Source organism: Thermochaetoides thermophila (assembly GCF_000221225.1).
Source record: "Thermochaetoides thermophila DSM 1495 unplaced genomic scaffold scf7180000011815, whole genome shotgun sequence".
In the NCBI taxonomy this organism is placed as follows: domain Eukaryota; kingdom Fungi; phylum Ascomycota; class Sordariomycetes; order Sordariales; family Chaetomiaceae; genus Thermochaetoides; species Thermochaetoides thermophila.
This window is the reverse complement of record NW_006383031.1, coordinates 1,061,585-1,084,329: the sequence shown is the minus strand read 5'-3', so window position 1 is coordinate 1,084,329 and position 22,745 is coordinate 1,061,585. Positions and strand designations below refer to the sequence as shown.

The window sequence follows — 22,745 nt, the reverse complement described above, 5'->3', positions numbered from 1 at the left end:
CGCTCGAGTCCTTGGGTCTAAGGTCGAGTCTGTCACACGAGGAAGGATTGGTGCCCCCCGGTTAGAGCTTGCCCGTCGTCGTGTAGCCTGCTGATATGATAGGTATTGAGGACCCCCTATCTCTCGTCTCGTCTATTATCGGTTACCGCACGATAAGCAACGTTTGAAAGATGCGGCAGAATTAATTCTTCAGACAAGTGGGCGTGGGTGTCAGTGACGTTATGTTTATCCTGGATCCAATCGAAGCTGGCACTGGAGCTGGGCCTACACGCTTCTGCTAGGCTTAGGCGGGGCACTTAGGCTGGGGAGCGGGGTAGGTCAGGGTTGGGGTAAAGAACGTGGCTCTGAATTTCCAGGGTCTTAGAAGGTTTTTGAAGATCTGCCCCTCCAACAAATTTTACAACGGGACAGCAAACAAAATTCGCGTGGAAGAGTCGATTTGTTGCAGAGATAGGACAAAAGTCGAGCTTATCAGCGCCACAAGACGGGGGACTAGACAAGAAATATGCCGTCAGCGGGCCTTCGCCGCCTGTGATGTCCTCGTGGCTTTTGTTGCTTCTCATGAAAGTTGGGCGACGCGGACGTAATGTTCTAGCTGCTTTTTGGCCGAAGCAGGGATTGTAGCACCGGAGAGCAAGCCGCTTGGTCCCGCTGCTGGCTGCCCCTGTCAAGCTTGGTTTTCCGTTATTTTCAGAGCCCCACCAATGGACGCAGTCACTCAAGCAACGCGTCTCGGAGAGTCGCAGCTCCAACACTGAGAAGAGCAAATGCGCGAAATCTTCACGATAAATTCCCGGTCTGGCCCACTCACCGTGACTTCTTCCTCGCCTCGTTTAGTTTTACGGCACTCTCGCTTGTCATCCTGGACAATCAGCCGGCTGGTTGGCGGCAAAGCGCCGCTGTTGCGGCCCGTTTACGTCAGGCTATCCAGGTAGTGTTTTGCTCGCAAATGGCGCATCCTGACTTTTGATAATGCCGTCTCTGAACGTCAGGGTGTTTCAGAAGTCTCAGTGTCTCCCGGGAAATAGATGCCTCGAGCTCCATCTGCAGCCTGCGGAATGAAACGCTGATGCGCCAATTCTATATACGACGCAGAACGCAGAACCAGCCAGGCTCGCCAGGTCATCCAAGTTGAGAATGTCAGATGCTGACAGCAACGTCTGTGACACCCAGGTTTGGTGCTTGGTGGTCCACGAGTTCTTTTTGAGCACCTTTCTGGCCAATCACTGGAAAGATGCTGTCATCAACTTCCACTCCACGTTTTGAATCTTCCTTCTCTGATCCCTCAAGGCTCAAGATGAACTATACTAAAGGATAATGACTTCAAGAGGCTCAGGACTTCCATTAACAGCTGGACTGGCAACGCGGCCTTTTGAGCGAACACATCACTGCGGCTTTTCCTTTACTCCTCTGCCGTTCCGCTCGCGAGTTTAGCCGGCAATCAGCAAAGGCCAATCAAGCGCGCACAGCCCTCCACCAGGGCACTGGGCGAGATCTCGGTGCCTCAGTCAAGGCCCTCGACGTCACTGGCTTGTGTCACCGATTCTCCTCGCGCTTCCCGGCCCGAAACACCTGCAACTCCGTTAGCTTGAGGATCCACTTCAACGGTCACGTTCTTGGCGCTTTTGGTCGTTATCAGCTCGTCACAGCCAGGCCTTCTTCGAGTTTTGGCTGCTGTTTTGCACCGTTGTCACAAACCCTCAATCCCGAACTTGACGGCTCGTTCCGGACAGGAGAGACGACACATGCTTGTGGCGAGCATGAGGCTTGACGGCGCTCGTCAGTGGCTTGATGTCAAGTCTTGGGTTGCCTTTTTACATGCGGCTCCTAAGTGAAGAGTACCTCATGCCAGGATTTATTGCCGATGACAAATGTAAAAGCTTCGGAAATTGAACAAGGTGAGCAATCATGTTGACAGCTTGGTAAAATTTTGCCGTCCTACAAAGAGTTTATAGCTAGGTAAGCTTTCGTTGCTATGAAATGGGCTCCTACATCGCATACAAATGCTTTAATTAAGCTGCCATACACAGCGGACAACAAACTCTCTTGTGTTCCATATGAAGTTAAAGATAACGCTGTCAGATGCCAGAGGATTCCTGTTTGTCCAACTTAACACGAAACTTTCCCTGGTCTCCACCATGCGGGCTCGTTTTCGGTTTCATCTAGGCTGATTTCGAGACCTTAGTATACGAAATGTTCTATCCTTGGCAGCTTTTTGTAGAAACCGATATCTCCATCGATGCTGTCAACCAGTCGAACTTAGTTGCTTTCTAACAAAATGACCATGCTCCATCTGCACCTAAGGCTCGTCCCATCGTGAGAGAAATATATCATTGGGTTAGGTCTAGCCAGTGTGGTTATCATGCAGTTCTTCTACATCATGGACCACACCCGAACCCTTCTCTCGTACTCGTACCCGGTCAAGAGTCAACACTAGTCCAGCATGAGTACGACACAGTTGCAAGCCGCATAAACTACCTTCCACATCAAGACCGGAGTGTCGGACGACGCTAGACCCCGACAACTGCAATGTATATTAGTCTGGATGGGAGAGCCAGTAGGCTTCAGCGCTGAAAAGTCTACCCACGGTTAAATGCCTATCGAGAATCTAGATCTCCTACCTTCTTCTGGCCTCACCATCACCAGCAGCCCAATCTGCTTGAGTGGTGGCATCAAGATGGCTCTCGTGGAACTTCTCCAAGTCCAACTGACCCCAGCCCAGGCCATTGGCCTGAGCTTCCTATCCGTGAGGCACACCTCTCTCGCCGTTTCCTCCCTTTTAGATGACCAGACCTAATCCACCGACCAGGTCGCCCTCTACATTCTCTCCAACGTCTTCTACAACCTCTTCCTCCATCCCCTCCGGCACTTCCCAGGCCCCCTCCTTAACCGCGTGACTCGTATCCCATACTCCTTCGCCCACATCCGCGGCACCCGCCCCTTCGACATGCTTGCTCTTCACCGGCGCTACGGTCCTGTTGTCCGTGTCGCCCCTAACGAGCTCGCTTTTGCGGACCCTAGGGCATGGAAAGACATAATGGGTCATCGGGCAGCAGCTGGCGCCAGCACCCTACCCGGTGATGGCAGTGAACATGCAGCCGCTGGCCAGGGAAAGCATGAGTTACAAAAGGAAATGGGCAAGTGGATGAAGTTCTACCGGCCCGTCGACAACATTCCAATCGATATTACCAACTCTGGGCGGGAGGAACATGCTCGCTTGAGGAGAGCACTGAGCCACGGGTTTAGTGATCGGTGCATGAGGGAGCAGCAGCCGTTGATAAAAGGATACATTGATTTGTTAATTCGTAGGCTCAGGGAACATGGACGGGATGGCACCGTGCCAGTTGATATGGTGGCGTGGTATAATTTTACGACGTTTGATGTTATTGGGGATTTGGCGTTTGGTGAGAGGTGGGTTGTCTCTGCCTCGTGCGTGGTAGGGAAGAGTGTTGACAAGCCACAGCTTTGGTTGCCTTGAGAACTCGAGATATCACCCCTGGGTGAAGGCCATCTTTGATGTCGCCCGGGCAGGGACTATCTTCCAGTGCCTGGTCCAGCACTTCCCGCCATTGATGAAGCTCTTGTTCTGGATGATTCCGAAGAGGGTCTTCAAGGAGCATGCCAAGCATAACGCCATGGCGGCGGATAAACTGAAGCGGCGTATGCAGATCAGAGAGCAACGGCCAGATCTCGTTAATGGGTTGTTGAAGAGGAGAGACGAGTGGGTATGCTGAATCGTTACTGTTAAGTTCATTTAGTTGAAGACTAACCACCACAGGGTCTCACTCTCGAGCAACTCGTCGCCAACAGCGGTATCCTTGTTATTTGCGGATCGGAGACAACAGCAACCCTTCTTTCCGGCGTGACATACCTACTCTGCACGAACCCCGACGCATTGAGGAAACTCGCGGCCGAGATCAGGGGCGCCTTCAAATCCGAAGATGAGATCAATTTCTCGAGCGTTAGCACCTTGCCCTATCTCCTGGCTTGCCTTGACGAAGCGCTGCGTATGTATCCCCCAGTGCCGATCGGTCTGCCACGGGTAGTCCCGGAGGGAGGAGCCATGGTTGCGGGACATTATGTTCCGGAGGATGTAAGTTGATATCGAACCCGAACCCGAGAAGAGTAGTGTGATCCTAACGGAGACAGACTGTCGTTGCCGTCCACCAATGGGCAATGTATCACAACGAGGAGCACTTCAAGGATCCGTTCAAGTTCCAGCCTGAGCGTTGGCTGGGCGATCCGGCGTTTGCAGATGACCATAAGGACGCTTTCCAGCCGTTCCATCTGGGTCCTCGAAATTGTCTGGGCAAGAACCTGGCGTACATTGAGATGCGTCTTATCCTCTCCAGGATTCTATGGAACTTCGACCTGCGTATCTCGAATGACAGCTTGAACTGGATGGACAACCAACGGATATTTAATTTGTGGGAGAAAGGGAAGCTCAATGTATATCTCACCCCTGTTTCTAGGTAGACTTGCGGGATGCCGAAAACAAAGCCATTGGAATCTTCGCAGACGTTCTGCGAAGGGATGGCGCTCCAAAGGTCTGTCGAATTCGTAGACTGACACTGAAAGAACTCGTAGCCATACGAAACTTTTCGAGGGCAGCGCAGGGATGTACAAAGGGAGGAACAATCAACAAAACAGGGATAAACATCAGACTCGTATGGAAAAGACCGTTTGGGTATCAACGACGTATATTCATTCGCAGGGTATCCAAGAAAAAAAGATTCATCAAACACTTGCTACCATAACCCATAAAGCAGCCAGTACGAAAAGAAGCCCATCGTCATCATTGCGACCTTGTTCCCCTGCGAGGATCTCCCACCCATGTTTTGCTTCAAATGCGACACGACAACCGTCAGTGGCGTCGGCAGAGATGTCAAAGATGGCAGTGGCAGGGTGGGCGTGACAGTCGACGCTGCGCTGTCCGCCGGCTGGGCACCTGTCCCATCGACAACCTGCCCAGAAGATGCAAGGACCAGCTTGCCAGTCATATACTGGACGTTGTAGACCGGCGTGTCAGTCAAGACAGCCGGGGTGCCCAGCTGATGGGGGCAGCTGGCCTGGTTGTTGTTAGGCCAATCGAGGTTGCACTTCTCATTGTGGCCCCAGGAGCAGATGGGGTCAAGGATATTATAGAGCTGGTAGTTCTTGCCAACCCAGGTATCTGTGGCGAGACAGCTAGCCAGAAAGTTCATACTGTTGGAGGCGCTGAGCGGCAACTTGTGGTCCTTGGTCTTGATAATGTCAGCGCATTGGGACGGGTCCACATCCTCGTACTCCATCGGCAAGGGGCCACCGACAGCTGGCTTTTCAGTGGCCCAGTAGCCGGTGTAGAGATAGTTCCAGGCCGAGTAGCTGATATCGTGGGCGCCCTCAGACTGGTCGATGCGCAGGAGAGTCAGCTCGCGGCCCTCGTACTTGAGTTTAACACATATGTTGTTGCAGTCGACCGAGTTGGGCCAGTAAGCGATGCGGTTTGTGTCGACTTTGCAGCCAAGGACGCCGACAGATGACGAGTAGCTCTCATGGGGCGTCGCCCAGATGGTGCCTTTGGCGGCATAGGCTCCAGTCGCTGCAAGAAGCGAAGAAACGAAGGTAAACCAACGCATATCGCCAAATGTTGAAGCAAGTCAAAGAATGAAAGCAATGGGTTGAATGGATGGTCAATAAATGCAAAGAGTGATGATACGGGCTGCCTGCGTGCCTGTGTGGTTGCCTTGCTGCTGGTAGTGTTACTGTTGCTGTACTCGCAGTTCGTCGTACAAATTCGTCGTGTAGAAAGATCGTGGGAGCCAAGCTCGATGGTCGTCAGAGGTCTCGAAGGAGTGTGTGGTGACCAAATCTCTATCTCATCGCCAGCTTCAGTTCAAAGGAATGACATGGCACGGCACCATGGCGGTCTGAAGACGATACCGACACAGGCTGCCAGGATGAAAAAGCTGAGCAGCACGAACGCTCGAATTGGGCGGAGATGAGGGAAAATAGAAGGAGCGCGCGAGTCTTTGGGCCAAACATCTCCGGATGGCACCAAATGGCTGATATTAACCAGGTGGCCGAGATTGGGCCAGGGGACTGGCAGAGCTGGTTGGAGCCCAGGGCGGCCTTAGCTCGGATCAGTGGAGACCGCCGATTGGTCCCCCACATGCAGGAACAAGATGGTTTGTGCCTTTGATTGGTCCAGAGGTATGGGACCTGCGTTTAGTGGAGCTTCTCCAGATTGCTCTGTGGCATGCCGTCAGGGTTCAGCGTGCCAGAGGCTCTCAGGCACCTGCTACGTCTCGGCAAACCGCGCCGAGCGCAAGCCTCACGCAAGGGATAAAAGCAATTTGCAGCGCGAAAAAAAGTTTGCATGACGCTGGCGCTATTTGGTGTGTCACTTGCGGCAAAAACGGTTGGTATTGCGGCCGCAGCACAGTCAAAGCTCATCCTTCGCTGTCAGCGGTGGCACAGTCACCACAGCCGTTGCATTCATTTCACCGCCGCGATAAGCATAGGTGAAAGTCCAACCAGACGCTGCTGCGCCGTGGTCTCCCTTCTTGTTCACCACTACAATCCCGCTTGAAATGTCCGGGTACTTCCTCAACATGCGCCGCACCGCATCCTCTGCCGCTTCTGTCGGGCTCATCCCCCTTCGGAGGTTCTCCACGGCCTGGTAACACGGCAGGAAGCGCATCATTATGTCCCCATCACCGGTCGCCCCGCACCCGCCCACATCACCATCCACATATGATCCACTCCCGACGATAGGCCCGTCACCAACCCGACCCGGAACCTTGAATGATGCTCCGTTGGTTGACGTGCCGGCTGCCATGGCTCCGGAAGAGTGGATCGCCACCATGGATATTGTGTCGTGCGACGGCGGCTCCGGATTCTGTGCAACGGCCCATGCCAACGCCGACTGATCTAACGGAAGTGGCTTGTACGGTCCGCAGGATGTGCTAGGATCTGGTTCCACGTTCATTCTGTAGTTCGCTTGGCAATTCCTTGCCCTCCATTCTTCACATCTCCTCTTGCTCTCCTCTGTCGAGAGATTCTCCTCTACAAACCCATTTTCAACCGCAAACTGCGTCGCCAGGTCCCCCACCAGCAACGAATGTCGCGTGTGGTGCAGGACAGCCCGAGCAACAGCAATAGCATGCTTCACGCGTCGCAGCCCAGCCACAGCGCCGCTCTTCATGGTTGTGCCGTCCATGATCATGGCGTCGAGCGTCGTCTCGCAGGATTCATCGGGCGATCCACCGAAACCGACAGTGCCATCGCATTGGTTGCGCTCGCATGTCGCACAGCCGATCTCAACCGCGTCGAGGGCCGATACCGTTGCGCTGTTGATCAGGGCGAGGTAAGCAGCATCAGTGGCTGCTGTGAAGGGGCCGCCCCAGGTGTTGATTACGAAGGGCAGGCCTGGAGATGTGTGCAAGGAAAGGGTCGAAGTAGGAAGGGCGACAAGTGCCAGTAGGATTGATTCCCGCACCATCGTGGCAGATCTAATTCTGAACTTCCTGATAGATGATCAACGGCTCGGCACAACAACGTCAATTTTTTGCAAGTGATCGTCAAAATATCCCATAAACTTATGTGTGTGGAATGCAGCTTCACTTTATGCCTGCCTGTTCTGTTTCATGTGTCCATTCCCTGAACGGCTCGAGCGGTGAGGGGCACGGGTCTTGGCAACAACAACCATGGCAGCGCGGCTCTTATCAGGGTTAGGGTTTTGCTGGTTTCATGGCTAGGGCAGACTTTGGGATTAGGTTCTCTTCCGACTGCTTGGCCAGCTTTCTGTGTTATGTGGATATCCATCCACACTCTGCCTTATCACATCCCACATCAATGTCTCAATTATTTGTTGTGCAACAGTGACATTATGACCTTCCATCGGGAAGATGGCCCGGTTGCCGACATTAAGCTGAAAAAGACTGGTGAGACAACCAACTTTCTCCGGCTTGTGCATTGTCGTCACTCGTGTTAGTTCGGTGTCTCCAAGTGAGCACCAGACTCATGAAAACTGTAGTCTGAGAAAAATAAAATTGTTGGACCTCTTCTTGAAATGAGAACAGTGTGAAATGCAATGTGAAGGAGACACAGACCCCATGCCTTCGAAGGCGATGAACTCAAGGCTTATCAACAGAAAGTGACCCATGAGAGTAAGGCCAAGTCGAGGGTGTTTCCTGTCACGACGGGTTCACTACAAGTATCATCAGTCAAATATTGACCTAGCTCACATCGTGGCTCTGGCTTGTTTGTTACTAACATTTAAAGCCAGGTATCATACGCTAGTTGGAGCAAGGCTCTGTATCTGAAGTGTGCGAGGGCTTCAACGATTATGACAGGAGCCTAGCAGGGAAACCTGTCCTTCTAAAATTTGTTATTTCTCAGGGGCTTTGATAGATGACCTTGGACATGTCGAAAGGCTCCGTAAGGGCGTGTCGCGTGCTAATGGTCAAGTTTTATGTGGCTTAGATTGATCGCCACTTGGGCATATGTAGGGTTGTAGGGCTCATGTGGGGAAGAAATAAGCTTATTATCACTTCAAGCTCAGATATTCTTCTTGAGAGTCATGATACAAATAGATGGTCGTAGACTATCAGGAAGACTATATAAGACAAACATGAAACGCCCACCATCACAACAGGACCGAACTGAGATGGTTGCTTATGGAGTTGGATAGGGCTTTGCATGCCAATGTCGTCATCAGGCTCTGTGGTTAAGACAACATTCCAGATCGTTCGAAAAATCTGGCCCCCCTGATCAATTTCCCACAACCACACACAAAGTTCACCGTTCGTCTTTGTGACAGCAAGTTAATCATGTGGTGTGCCGCAGTATAAACCTGACCCATCAGAATCGTTAGTACGAGGAAACGGGGCTTCGTGTTCCGCTATCTCTGTTCTGCCTGCAGCTATTGTAGGTTGGCTAGCCCAATGCAACCCCCCAAGTCTGCAAACACACGGGCCTACACCATGCCTAGAAAAATAGTCAACAGTAATCATCATTGGCATCGCAACAAGACCGCAAAACGCACCCACAGATATCGCGCCGTGGAGGTGGGTGGTCTGCGCTGGGAGCCTCGGGGCGTTGCGCTGTAACGCCAACATTTGCTGCGAACTCGTCCAATAGGCGAAACCTGAACTTCAGCCCCGACACTGAGTGGTGCGACGTATTGGTAAGACGAGACATATTCTCTCCGGGGCTCGGGCACGCATTGTAGACACCTGAGAAGAACGAGACTGGTAGCCCAGCACTTATGACGCCTCTGATTTTGATAACAACGTTGGCTCCGTTCGAGCACCACGAAACTGCGAGCCGAACGCTCTCAAGGATCGTTGCGGAGTTGCAGACTTACCCCCACTGTCTCCATGAAAGAACCCCACTAGGGGAATCCACAGGATGGGGGAATGGAACTCGTTTGCGGCTGGGCTCATCCTCGACGCCTAGTCTGCCTGCAAACCCTCCGCTCGGGCAGGTGTTCGGGACAACCCTTCTTGCCGCAGGCTATCAGCCCAGGGGCAAGGAATCACAGCGCATTTGTAGCCGCGGCCCAAAAAAAGGTCGAGAACCATGTCAACCGTATGTTTCTTTCGGATCAGCATGGATACGCTCTCTATCACGTTCCCTTCCCCGCGATCTACCGAGTTGTTGAAATGTCCTCATAATCCGCTCTCTTCGATGTCGTCCTGTTACCTGTGCATCTCGATCCGTTGACGTCGTCCCTCGTTTTTTATGATGCCCGTCTCTGAACACCCGGGCTCCAATGCCCCTTCGCTCGCCCATTCGTTTTCCTCCCTGCGCGCGCTGCTGGCTGCCCATTCAACCCGTCGCCAGAGCCGTGTCTACGCCCTCAGCTGCCTGGCCCTGGGCATGCTCGTCGCTGCCCTCTGGGTCTATGGAGGGCTCGTCCGTGATGTGACAGACTTTACCAGGACCCTCCCGCACCCGCAAGTCCAGTCCTCAACGGTTGGGCAGTCGAAGCCCTCTGTGATAACCGTCACTGTTACCGCCACCCCATCGCCAACGCCTGCTCTCGACGCCTGGCGCCATTCATCACATAGCGCTGCTGCCATTGATAATACCGGAATTCCACGGAAGATATGGCAGATCATGCTCCCTAAGAGGGTCTTACAGAATCAAACCTGGATCTCGGATCCTGCAAAGCTCAAGGATATCCCGTCCTGGCTTGCTCTGAATCCGGACTATGAATAGTAAGCTTGTCGATCCTCCACGACGACAATATAATGCACGTTAACCTTATCCCTCCACAGCAACCTCATCGGTCAGGATCGCGGAGATCGCTTTGTCAGGCAATACTTCGGTGACAATCCGCGCATCCTCTCCACATGGGAGAAAATGCCCAACGTCGGCCAGAAGTCTGATTTTCTGCGATATTTGATTCTCTCCGTCGAGGGTGGCGTCTACAGTGATACCGACACCGTCGCACTTAAGCCCATCGACTTCTGGGTACCGCCGCATCTTAAGGACCGCGTAAGGCTTGTCGTTGGCCTCGAGTTCGACCGTCGCGATGGGCCGATGTGGGCAGACATCCTACATGAGGTTCAGTTTTGCCAGTGGACGATCGCCGCCGCCCCGGGACATCCTGTGTTCAAGAAGATGATTAGCCGGATCTTGACTTCGTTGGATGACTTGTCTGCATTACATCAGGTGCCACTAGAGAGCTTGAAGCCAACCAGTAAGGAAGTCATGAACTCAACAGGGCCGGCGGCGTGGACCGATGTCGTCTTTGAGCAGTTGCAGGAGTACGATCCGTCACTGTTGGAGCCGAAGAATCTGTCGTACATGAATGCACCTAGACTAATCGGTGACATTTATGTCTTAACAATCGATGGCTTTGGTATGGGCCAAAAACACTCGGGGAGTACGAACGACGGAACTATTCCGCCAGCTGCGCTAGTAAAACATAATTTTAATGGATCGTGGAGAGGAAATAAGAGAGGAAGGGATGAATCTTCGGCATCAGAACCGTAGATGGATTATGAAACATATCTTAAGGGACGGTATACCGCGGATCCGTAGGGTACTTTGGGCCAAGTTGAGTTGGATATGATCGGCAAGTCTGGGTTGGGCAATGCCAGTGTTATATGGTTTCGGTGTATTCATAGACTTCCACGTACATTGTTGGACTTGACATTTTCTTCTAGTCAGCGGACTGGGAGCGGGTTCTGATCAATGGATGCTACCTTCGGCCCTGGGTGACGAAGTTATACGTCGCCAGCTGTTACATGGGTTGACATTTGAGCACAGCCCAACATAATGCCCTTGTGCCTCAATCGCCAAGCCACAAAGCACTGAACTTGTTACCAGCATAATCAATTGTAATCCTCCACTATTCCAGTACCCTTAGGAGCTATTTGATATTATTGTTGGAGGGGTTACAGCAAGACAGCTCGTCGACCGTCCACTACATCATTCTCCAGATTGTACAACCTGAATCATTATAAATTGGTAACTTCCTCAGTCCTCAGCCAGCAGCGTTGGCTACAGCTGACACTTGATAATCATCACCATAAACTTTAGATTTGCAGCTCAACTGGCATATATCAAATTCCGCCTAAAATTTGTTGAGAACACCATCTGGACAGACCACAGAAGATGTTTCTTATTCCAGGTATTTGGCTATTGAATAGGTATGTAGGCAAGTAAAAGAATTCGAACTGCAGCCAAAAGACAGGCAAGGCCTGCACGCAGACCCACCTGGTGGAACCATGGTGCACAGATCACTCTTCGATGGCTAGTCGTTGCTCCATGCATGGCGTGCATGAATCGGCAGCCTGCTTGGGCTGTGGCCCCGCCACAGTCGCGTTCAACAACGTATCGCGCATCACATAACCCGTCAGACCGCGTCTGTTAGCAGCTTCAACATTGTTACTGTTCTGGACCTAGTTTTGGTTTATCTCGATTGCCAGGTATAACATCTGGTGATTTTATCCATATTTGTCCAGTTTGATTCCATGCATACCATGGCACCTCGGATTTCCGACAAGGTCACCCAAACCATTGTCAAAGCTGTTCGTGAGATATGGAAGAATGATCGGGATCAACTAACTGTCAACTATGCCCGGCAAATTGTGGAGAAGAAGCTTGGGCTTGAGGAAGGTTTTTTGAAGGAGGGTGATTGGAAGGCGAAGAGCAAACAGCTTATCCTTGAGGAAGTGGTATGTACACCCGGTTTGGTGACTTCTAGCTTAAAGGTCTGCATACGCTAACAAACTGCAGGAAAAGCTTCAGAACGAACCGGATGTGTCACAGGAGCAAGAAGAGCCCTCTCCGCCCCAGAAGAAGGGTCGGACTGGTGCCACCACCTCCAACGGCACGAAAAAGGGTCGCAGGAAGAAGGTTTCAACTCCTGAGGAAGAGTCCGAGAAGAGCGAGGATGTATCAGATCGGCCTTCCAAAAAACGCAAGGTTATGATAAAACCGAAGAGACAATCAAAGACTAGCTCCGGTGACGAAGATGACGAGGAGGAAAACATAGAAAAGGAGAGAGAGGAGTCCAAGGCACAAGAAAGCGATAGCCCTATGTCCGATGCTTCCGAAAAGTCCGAGAAGGCCGCTGAAGTCTCGTCGAGCGAGCTGTCTTCCGTCATCGATGACGACCTGGCCAATCGCAAACATAAGGGTAAAGCCAAATCAGCTTCCATTAAGGCCCCTCCCATGGCAGAGGAGTCGGCAAACAGCAAACAAGATGATGATTCATCAAGTGAACTTTCCTCTGTTCTTGATGAACCTCCCCCTCAGAAGCGCAAGCGCGCTCTAAAGGGCTCTGGTACGACCACTTCGAAAAGGGGTAGTAGTAAATCTACTTCCGCCTCCGGCACAGATATTTCCCCTGATGAACAGCAAATTAAACTCCTGCAAACACAACTCCTCAAATGTGGTGTGCGCAAGGTCTGGGCATTTGAGTTCAAGAAGCGGGGCGCCAACACAGCAAAGGAGAAGATTGCTGTGCTCAAGCAGGCGCTTGTGGATGTTGGTATGACCGGACGCTTCAGCGAGGCAAAGGCGAAGGAGATTCGTGAGCGCAGGGAGTTGGCTGCAGAGTTGGGTGAGGTGATTCAGGGGGAGAAGAGCTGGGGCTTGGGGATTGTGGATGGGGAAAGCGGTCGGGGAGCTAGGAGACGAGCTGCTGCACAGGCTGGACGACGGGGATACAAAATTGAAGATGAAGAGAGCGAGGATGAAGAGCGAGAGAAGGAAGGCAGGAAGAGCGGGGAGAGTGATGATGAAGAGAGTAGCAGCAAGATCGCAGTCAGGGCGAAGAGGCCTGTAAAACGAAAGGATCCGCTGGCATTCCTGGGCGATGAGAGCGATTCGGAGTAAACAAAGCCCAAAAGTGAGGTGGTGGTCCACTACTGTGCTTGGCTAAGATTGCTATGGTATTATTGCTGCGGTCTGAAATATGGCTTGTACAATAGAGATACCCAGGGATTGCTTTACAATGGTGCTGTTTGGAGCATGCATAAAACATGTTTGTTGCTATGGTACGGCATGGACTATAGCCGTGATGCCAACACTTGAATCTATCATCTGGGCTCATAACCTAACTCCTCTAAAGTAAATGAGGTGGTTCTGGGGATATTTCTCGAAGTTGTTGGGTTTCGCCATTCTGGCGCTGTGAGTTTGTGTTTATCAAGTTCGATTGTCGGCGTATCCCGCAACAAGTCACTTTGGCGGAGTGGTTAACGCGCTGCCCTGCTAATCCACCGGTTAGCTGATTAGGCAGTTCCTTCGGGAGCGTAGGTTCGAATCCTACAGGTGACGCTCATTCAATGGGACCGCCTTGTTTTTTTGCGCATTTTCCCTTTTTGTCTCCTCATCACTACCTACTCCTTTTCGTTACAGATATCCTTTTTCGAGCGTCATAGTGCCCAGAGGCTTTCAAGAATGATATGGGTCAGCTGTATGTCGGGACATGGAAAGACTTCATTTCGTTGCATTCATTCTCTGAGCTATCAGGCTAAAGACGGCTACAGATCCGAGAAATAGGAGTGCATTGTAGAACTAAGCAACGCTGTTAGAGGAGATGAATAAATCGCGATTGCTGAGTGCTGTAAACTTACAGCTTTTCTTGATACGGCTCGTTCTTCATCATCGGTTCGGGCCTCGATGAAGAGGCGACGTAGATTTGGGACGTTTGGCTAAGATGTCAGCTACAAGATTTCTCCTATTGGAAATTTATACCATACCATTGGTTCCCCCTCGATCCAATTCCAGACTTTTTATAAGGCTCGGCGACGGAAGTCTGTTTATGTAAAGCTCCAAGTCTTGAAACCATGGTGTTGAGACTGGGTGGAAGACCCCGCGGTCAAGCCACCCGCTTGTGGCTAGAGCACGCTGCCAAGCCACGTAGCTGACAGACCAGACTGACGATGTTCAGACTTGGCCAGCAAGTCGCCATCCCACATTGACGGCCTGCGGCAACCGCACCTCGACAGTCGCCCTGGCTTGCCCAATTACAGAACTTCCAGGGCATATTCTAAGCCAAAACGGCCGGCTGATGTTCTGGGCCTATTCTTGATAACCGAAACCTCATCTTCTCTTGCGCCCGTCAGCTCACCGCCCCCCTTTGGATCCCCCTCCTGCGGACCCCTCTCCCCCTGGGCCCTTTAAACAACCTGTTGCCCACGCCCTACCTATCTTTCGAAGTTTAAGTACCCAAGCCACTCAAATCGCTTCCGTGATACCCTTCAGCACGTAATTCTCAGACCCAACACAAACGATGGCTAGCGCCGTGAACAGAATCCGCGGGGCCTTCGCACCCCCGCGCAAGGGCGAGACTTTCGAGCTTCGCGCCGGCCTGGTGTCGCAGTATGCCCATGAGCGCAAGGAAGCCATCCAGAAGACCATCATGGCCATGACACTGGGCAAAGATGTGTCGGCGCTTTTCCCTGACGTGCTCAAGAACATTGCGACTCCTGATCTGGACCAGAAGAAACTCGTTTATCTGTACTTAATGTTCGTTGGCCCCTGAGGTCCCAGGATTTTTTCGATATAAGAACGGCGGAACGCTGACTTGGACAGAAATTATGCGAAAACACATCCTGACCTTTGCATTCTCGCCGTGAACACATTCGTCCAGGACTCAGAAGACCCGAATCCTCTTATCCGCGCGTTGGCCATCCGGACCATGGGCTGCGTTCGCGTCGACAAGATGGTGGAATATTTGGAGGAGCCGCTGCGCAAAACGCTACGAGACGAGTCACCATACGTGCGCAAGACCGCTGCCATCTGCGTGGCCAAACTATTCGACATGAACCCAACCATGTGCATTGAGAACGGTTTTCTGGACATGCTTAAGGAGATGATCGGCGACCCGAATCCCATGGTCGTCGCCAACTCAGTGCAGGCATTGGCCGAAATTCAGGAGACTGCGCCCGAGACGAATGCCCTGATCATGACACCCGCTACGCTCAAAAAGCTGCTTATGGCTCTGAATGAGTGCACTGAATGGGGGCGCGTTACTATCCTGACTACTCTCGCCAATTACCCGCCAACAGACCCGAAGGAATCGGAACACATCTGCGAGCGTGTAGTTCCACAGTTCCAGCATGTCAACCCTAGCGTCGTCCTGGCTGCCATCAAGGTTGTCTTTATCCACATGAAGGTTATTAACCCGGAACTGGTCCGAATATATCTCAAGAAGATGGCTCCTCCGTTAGGTACGTCTACTTCTTTGCGACTGTTCCGATTCCCCGCTAACCGATTAGTTACCCTTGTTTCTTCTGCCCCTGAGGTGCAATATGTCGCGCTCAGGAACATCGACTTGCTTCTGCAAGCCAAGCCCGACATCCTCAGCAAGGAGATGAGGGTATTCTTCTGCAAGTACAACGATCCGCCGTACGTCAAGCTCCAGAAGCTTGAGATTATGGTGAGAATAGCGAACGAGCGCAACTACGAGCAGCTGCTTTCAGAGTTGCGTGAGTACGCACTGGAGCTAGATATCGACTTTGTTAAGCGGGCAATCAAGGCTATCGGCCAAGTGGCTATTAAGATCGAGGCTGCGGCTGAGAAGTGCGTAAATGCCCTGCTCGACCTCATAGCCACGAAGGTCAACTATGTCGTGCAGGAGGTGATCGTGGTCATAAAGGATATCCTGCGCAAGTATCCTGGATATGAGGGCGTGATTCCGACGCTGTGCAAGTACATCGACGAGTTGGACAATCCCGATGCTCGTGGGGCACTCATTTGGATTGTCGGCGAGTATGCCGAGAAGATCAGCAATGCGGACAAGATATTAGCAGGTTTTGTGGAAGTTTTTACGGAGGAATTTACTCAGGTGAGTTCGCTCATTTTGACTTGTAGGTTATGTCGGCTAACATCGCAGACCCAACTGCAAATCCTCACCGCCGTGGTGAAGCTCTTCCTCAAGAAGCCTCAAAACAACCAAGGACTCGTACAGAAAGTGCTTCAGCTCGCTACGGCTGAGTGCGATAACCCCGATATCCGCGACCGCGCCTACATCTATTGGCGTCTCCTCTCTGGTGACTTGGATGTCGCAAAGGTTCGTCCCCTGACCCCTTCCTTAACCTTCTCTTCATTGCTAACCTTAACCCAGAACATCATTCTCTCTCAAAAACCACCCATCACCACAACCGTTTCCTCCCTACCCGCTCCTCTCCTGGAACAACTCCTCTCCGAACTCTCGACTCTTGCCTCAGTCTACCACAAACCGCCGGAGTCATTCGTTGGCAAGGGTCGCTTCGGCGCCGACGCCATCCAACGAGCGGCCATCCAGGAACTACGCCAGAACGCAGCTGAAAATCCCATTGCCGCCTCTGTGGCCGCTGCTGCTGCTGCTGTCGGTGCCAACGGCGCCGCCGGTGCGGCTGCTGTTCCTCAGGCGAATGTGGAGAACCTGCTCGACATCGACTTCGATGGTGCTGTTCCCGCCAGCGCGACGCCCGGTACCCCCGATCGCGTGGCTAGTCCCCCGCCGATGGGACAGCCGACTGGCGCAATGGCTGATATCATGGGGCTGTGGGATGCCCCGCCGCTGCAGCCTACCTCCTCGTCTACCTCAACCTCTGCCCCAACTCTGACAGCAGGAAGTGGAGGCATGGCGGATTTGATGTCTGGGTTTGCTGGGCTGGACTTGAGTGGGGCCAGTGCGCCGCCGCCGCCTGGGCAGCAGCTGGGGCGTATTAATACTGGAGAGCAAGGAGCACAGAGTGGAAGTGGGAAGGCGAGTGATGATTTGTTGGGGTTATTGTAATTCAGGTGGATGGGGTAATGAGGAAGTACGTGAGGTTAGGTAGAGGGAATGATAAGAGTTTCGTTCCCGATGGCTTGTGGTTGTGTGGCTGACACTCTGGTGATAAGTATGATGTGGCTTATTGGAGAAAGACAGCCCCGTCTGACTGGGACGGACCAGTGAGCGAATGCTGGGGCTGAAATGAATCCTGTGCTGGCAGGCTGATGTGACTTGCGTCCAGCTGAGACCTGGGGGAAGTGTGATGAGAGTAGCCGCTCGACATTCAAGACACAGCCTCATCATCGGGTCTATCTAGATGGCCAACTTATTGATCCTTTCTGGGCCAGCTTTTCAAGGACATATTTGAAAAGTGAATGTCCAAAGTTCGAGCCTGCAGTCGCATTCCAATGTCTAAAAGACCAGGTTACCTACCTGAGACTTACTTTCATCGGTCAGAATCCACTGAGATCGAGCAGTTCTGGTTCATGATAAATTCGGTACGCCGCCCTGCTTGTTAACCATCTCTTTCCTGCGTGGTCGTTGACGCTCAGCCTGCTTACTCCCCCTCCAACGAGAAGTGTAGTCAACACTCACCGCATGCCGTGAAACCAGTGCAATATATTCTCAAGCCATCAAACCCCTGGACTAGTCATTTGCGTAGGGCTGAGAAGCATCGCTGCCAATGTTGTATTCGCTGTAGCTGCGGCCGTGATCTGCGGCCGGTACATGCAGCCGCTGCTTCAGCGTCTACATACATGACGAAGATGTGGAGAGCGCTTCCCGACCCGGAGCTCTGGAATTGTTCGCCAAAATTCGACCGCGTTGTCAGTGGAGTGAGTGTAATTGGGGTTCTAAAACTGCTCAACTCGGCATAGACGCTGAAGCTGTGCTGCAGTGTAGGGAGATTAGGATTTCGGGAAGAGGGCGCTTGGGTACTACACCCAGCCGCTGGGGTAGAAGTGGATAAAACATGTCGTTGTGTGGCACAGCAAGCTTGTTGGTTCCTCCCCCTTACCCATCTGTTCACATCTTTACAATATGCACTTTCATAGACAATTGTCTAAGTTGTTTGCTCAAATTTTACCTTTAAACACCAGTTGGAAGCTCAAACGAGAGTTAAGTCTCAACTTAAGCGCCTTCCGGCTACAGTAGCTCTTACCCAATAGAAGAACGGTGAAAGCTTCGGTAGCACAACAGACCGTATCTCAAGACAATTAAATTTCTACAATCTTTACTTGAAACAACAGTTCATATGGTTCAATTCAACAATTTCGTTGACCCATTGGCAGGTTGTACTGATTCAACCTGTATCACTGGTTTGAGGTTGCCCTCTCCGCCGCCCTCGATCGTACAACGCACACTGACGATGACTCATGAGGGGCAAATAGCTTTACACTAAGGAGCCTGAAAATGGCATCAACTTGACCAGCAGCAAAAGATAACGACGAATCATGGTGTTTAACACATCTCTGGGAGAGCTCCGTGATCATGTGCTATCTCAAGCCTTCAACTCGTGCACCATTTTCAGCGTTTGGCGACTTCAACCACGCAGGCAGCTCTCTTGGACTGCGTGAAGCATCACCACCAGGCAGCTGGGCACTAAAAAAAGCAGCGGATCAGCCGAGGCACGAAATCCAGCGAATGAAAATACATATTAGTGACGTAGAGGGCTGGGGAATGATCTCTCAATTTTGCGGAGTTGTCGACCGTGATAGCTATTCTTGGAGGATAGCATCCTCTGCACCGACATCACATTCCTTCTAACCGTTTTGGAAAGGGAATAGCCCATAGACTAAACTGGTTTAGCAGGTTGGCCTCAATGAGCAACTCAGAGCGGGGAATTGGGTGCTATCCCTCTTTCAGAGGCACCGACTTGCTGACAGAATAGATCTCGAGGGGGACTCATTCAGATGTTGAGGTTGAATAAGCATCTCGCCCTTTCAGAAGCCTGATATTGAGTGGCTATTTTGAAAGAATTACGGTTTGACACAAGGCCATTGTAGTCATTGACTTCCTCGCCACTCCCGGATCCTTCTGGGTCCTGTATGATGGGAACTGCGGTGACGACCGCTGCTGGAGCATGTAGTTCCAGGGATCTCGCCAAGATAGAATCATGCAAATCCACTCTCTCAATCAACTCGCATCAGGAAAGCCGAAATCCCAGCAACTGTGAAGGGTTATCCTCCGTTCCAATCTCTGAATAGTTTATCGTTCGATTCTCCATTTCCTCCGCTGAAAGCAGGTTTTTAGTGGGAAGTTGGTGGGAAATGGCATCGAAGCTTCCAATCAAGGTCTCCCCAGGCAAAATAGCTCGAATTGTCGAATATCCAGCAGCTTTCTAATTCCCAGACAAGGAAAATATCTCCCACCGTTAACGTTCCATTGCACGCCCTCTGGCCAAGGTGTGAGGGAGGTGTGTAAGCGCCCAGCTGCACGTTCTTCGTTGACAGCTTGCATGCCGAACCCAATGGGCAGCCAATGGCGTTGCTCTGCTGCCGATCACCCGCAGGGGCATCACACCAGCCAGCGATCGCCAAGAGAAGCCCGGCTCGTTGGGGGCGTTAAGCGCACTCTCTGATTGGCCAGCGATCCGTGCAGGACCTCTCTATTTTTATCTTCGTCCACATGGTGTCCTGGTCCATCGCGAACGTCGACGTCGACAAACGTGCGGGGTGTGAGCAAGCTGGCTGGACGGCGCTGGTGGTGATGCCATTGTGCGTTGCTCACTTCGGCGATGGCAGGTCTCGGCACCGATATCACAGCGGAAATTGGTGCCCTCGCCAGCTGCAGATACCAGATGCGGGCACTCGATAGCGTGATGTGAGCCTTTTTTTTTTGACACCAGCATGCGAACTCACCGCAGGTGTTGCGCAACCGGCATGATCAATACCACGGAAGGTCAAGCGGGTAATTCGTATATTTTCAAGTCACTCCTTTCCCCCCTGTCCTCAATGGAGTCTTGTTTTCTCATGATCTTCAAGCAGTTTCGTCTTCAGTCCTTCCTTGTGTAGTCATTTAACCATTGTATAATACTAATACACCCAGCCTGGTGCTGAGGTACTCCGTTACCTTACTGGAGATCTGTCACATCAGTCAGTCCTTAGTCTTCACACTCGGTCACTCAACGTCTTAGCACTGTCGACAATCTCAACGACATGTGCACCTACGACTACACTCCTTACACTGGCTGCCCTGCTGGGCAGCAGCACTACTTCATCCAGTGGATGAAATGCCATAAGGCAGTCGAGCGTCGCCGCTACTGCCCCATCGAGAAGTCGACCGAGGCCGAGGTGCTGCGGAAGCTGTCTCCGAACGTCCTCTCGTGCCCTCTTCACGGTCCCATCGCCGTCCAACAGCACCTTCTCGATGCAGTTCGTCAAGAGGAAGACAACAGGGACCGGGACGCCGAGCGTGGCCGGTCTCGCTTGCGTGCCCGAAGTGCCCTTGGCGGCAAGCACAGCCTTCGGGCTAAGAGGAGGAAGAATGCGAGGGACAGTGACAGTGAGGATGAATCCTCAAGCAAGGAGAAGTGGGAGCCCAAGAAGCCGGATTACGAGACTCGCTTGGATGAGGTCCCTCAGGAGGAGGAGCAGCAAGAGAAGAAGCAGGCAGAAACGCCAGCCGATATTCAAACCACTCCCCTGAAAAGACAGGATTCTCATCGCCGTGCCAACAGCGTCGACCTCCGTCCTTTGAGGACTGGCTCGATACGTCAGACCCGCAGCGAGGTTTCCCTGCCACTGACTGACAAGAATGCCGATGGCCATCCTTCTGCCGATGAGACTGAGTCCTCAGCTGCAAGCACGACCAAGCGGCGTTCTAGACCTCGCAATCCTCCTAACGGCGTGATCATCGGTCTGCCGTCCAGCCCTGACATGCATCGTCGGGCTAGTGTGCGCCGTACCTCGAGCGAGGCTATTCTCAGGAAGCTAGAGGGGAGTGAGCAGGAGACCCAGCCCCCGGTTCCTCCTCTCCCGAGCTCTGTCTCGACTATGCCTGAGATATCCGAGCAAGCCCAGTCTGCTCCCGAGCAACTTCCTCAGGCCAAAGCCCTCCGTCGCGGTCACCGTGGTCCTCGCTCCCTCCGTGAACGCAGTGTCGAGCCACCGATGCGCCGTATCGACGAGAACATTGCCTCTGACCAGGAAGAAACTGAGCTCCCTCCTGCTCGCAGTATGACGGCCACACCGGAGCCCTCTGCCCAGCCCACGACCACTACAACCCGGGCCCAGGACCCCCGCAGACAACTCTCAACCCTCCAAATCCCCACCCATCGGCCTACCTTCCTCCGAGAGGCTTCCCCGGCCTCAGCCCTCTCCACCAGCCCCTCAGCAGGCCGCTCTGTCAGCTCCATGGGCAGCATCAGCTCCATGGCCACGACACTCAACAGCGCGGTGAGCCCCGCGTCGACGGTCAACACGGCATTCACGTCTTTCAGTAACAGCGTAAGCCCTGTCCAAGAAGGAACTGAGACGTTTAGGAGGGACATGATGGGCGGCATTCCTGGGGCCATGAGCAGCCGGAGCACCCTGCCCGGTCTGCCGGAAGCTTGTGGAAGCGAGACAAATTTGGCTGTAGTGCTCGGGAGAAAGTCGGGTGATAGTGGGTATCGGAGCAGCACTGGGTCGGTGTTGCAGCGGCCTGGCAGCGGAGGAAAGGAGGGTCAGGAGCAAGCTCAGGCTCAGGGGCTGGGTATCTCGACCCCAACCCAGATCCAGCAGCGGGAGCAGCAAGAGCAGCAGCAGCAGGTTGGCGGAAGCGTCCCAACTCAAGCAGGTTCACCGACGGGTGGGAAGACCACGGCGCGGGCGCCGCCCCCGCACCGCTGAACCTGGCCGGGCTGAGCGCGACCTCTAACGCCAACGCTGTCGCTGCCCAACGCAACCCGAACGGCCTGCCGCCCTGCGCATTGCCAATATCTCTCTTCTCACCAAGCAACCAGCGCGATAAGGAGTTTGAGGCTGCGGTTAAGGCGAAGGATAAGGTGTCACTTCTGCAGAAGATGGGGCTGAAGAAGAAGCTGAGTGGGACCTTCCATGTGCATGGGTGGGGATCGTCCAAGGGGGCAGAGGTGAGGGCTTAGGGGACTGAACAGTTGTTTTGTAATTAAAATATATGTACATAGCTTGTGATGATGGCATGGCATGATGAAAACGAGATTGGGATTATTGCTAGGAATGTTGGGAGTAATTGCTGATGATACCTCACGATATGGCAACTTGTCAGATGATAATTAAGACATTCTTTACCGGCCCGACACATTACATATGCCTTCATTTCTGTTTTAGTGGCCTAGTAAAGTTACTTTTTATATTCCCCATGCTCTATGGCTGCTGGGTTATGCTGGACATGATGGCCATGTTGATCAGTGTAGAGGACCTGAAGGTGGTTAGACTTTGCTATTACTCAAGGCAATCTTGACAAACCTTTGGCGAATGCTTGACACCTTCCCTCTCAGCTTCTTTTTTGGAAGTCACTATCCTCTCAACTTCGCCTTCGTGTCTACCACCTCTCGAACGTGCAAACACATGCTCTC

At 52.6% G+C, this 22,745-nt stretch overlaps 7 protein-coding genes and 1 non-coding gene across 8 annotated transcripts; 6 read left to right on the top strand and 2 right to left on the bottom strand.

Annotated features, from left to right (window-relative positions):
* Positions 1–2,593: 2,593 nt before the first annotated feature.
* On the top strand, positions 2,594–4,476 carry CTHT_0019210 (putative cytochrome P450 protein; the record flags this gene model as incomplete). Its single annotated transcript, XM_006692346.1, has 5 exons — positions 2,594–2,746; positions 2,810–3,411; positions 3,464–3,725; positions 3,779–4,093; positions 4,150–4,476. 5 exons carry the CDS (start codon positions 2,594–2,596, stop codon positions 4,474–4,476), a joined length of 1,659 nt encoding a protein of 552 aa, XP_006692409.1.
* A 272-nt stretch (positions 4,477–4,748) lies between these two features.
* On the bottom strand, positions 4,749–5,618 carry CTHT_0019200 (uncharacterized protein; the record flags this gene model as incomplete). The annotated part of the gene is made up of 1 exon (XM_006692345.1): positions 4,749–5,618. The coding sequence occupies one exon, from the start codon at positions 5,616–5,618 to the stop codon at positions 4,749–4,751; it is 870 nt and encodes a 289-aa protein (XP_006692408.1).
* Positions 5,619–6,424: 806 nt separating this feature from the next.
* On the bottom strand, positions 6,425–7,483 carry CTHT_0019190 (uncharacterized protein; the record flags this gene model as incomplete). The annotated part of the gene is made up of 1 exon (XM_006692344.1): positions 6,425–7,483. One exon carries the CDS (start codon positions 7,481–7,483, stop codon positions 6,425–6,427), a length of 1,059 nt encoding a protein of 352 aa, XP_006692407.1.
* Positions 7,484–9,729: 2,246 nt separating this feature from the next.
* CTHT_0019180 (uncharacterized protein) lies at positions 9,730–10,986 on the top strand (the record flags this gene model as incomplete). Its single annotated transcript, XM_006692343.1, has 2 exons — positions 9,730–10,205; positions 10,266–10,986. The coding sequence occupies 2 exons, from the start codon at positions 9,730–9,732 to the stop codon at positions 10,984–10,986; spliced, it is 1,197 nt and encodes a 398-aa protein (XP_006692406.1).
* A 992-nt stretch (positions 10,987–11,978) lies between these two features.
* Positions 11,979–13,338, top strand: CTHT_0019170 (uncharacterized protein; the record flags this gene model as incomplete). The annotated part of the gene is made up of 2 exons (XM_006692342.1): positions 11,979–12,173; positions 12,235–13,338. The coding sequence occupies 2 exons, from the start codon at positions 11,979–11,981 to the stop codon at positions 13,336–13,338; spliced, it is 1,299 nt and encodes a 432-aa protein (XP_006692405.1).
* A 341-nt stretch (positions 13,339–13,679) lies between these two features.
* Positions 13,680–13,779, top strand: CTHT_0019160. The gene is given in 2 exon segments: positions 13,680–13,718; positions 13,734–13,779. It is a non-coding gene; the product is annotated as a tRNA-Ser (tRNA).
* A 958-nt stretch (positions 13,780–14,737) lies between these two features.
* Positions 14,738–17,230, top strand: CTHT_0019150 (AP-1 complex subunit beta-1-like protein; the record flags this gene model as incomplete). Its single annotated transcript, XM_006692341.1, has 5 exons — positions 14,738–14,973; positions 15,040–15,677; positions 15,726–16,294; positions 16,343–16,519; positions 16,574–17,230. 5 exons carry the CDS (start codon positions 14,738–14,740, stop codon positions 17,228–17,230), a joined length of 2,277 nt encoding a protein of 758 aa, XP_006692404.1.
* Positions 17,231–20,364: 3,134 nt separating this feature from the next.
* Positions 20,365–22,038, top strand: CTHT_0019140 (uncharacterized protein; the record flags this gene model as incomplete). The annotated part of the gene is made up of 1 exon (XM_006692340.1): positions 20,365–22,038. The coding sequence occupies one exon, from the start codon at positions 20,365–20,367 to the stop codon at positions 22,036–22,038; it is 1,674 nt and encodes a 557-aa protein (XP_006692403.1).
* Between the last annotated feature and the right edge of the window lie 707 nt (positions 22,039–22,745).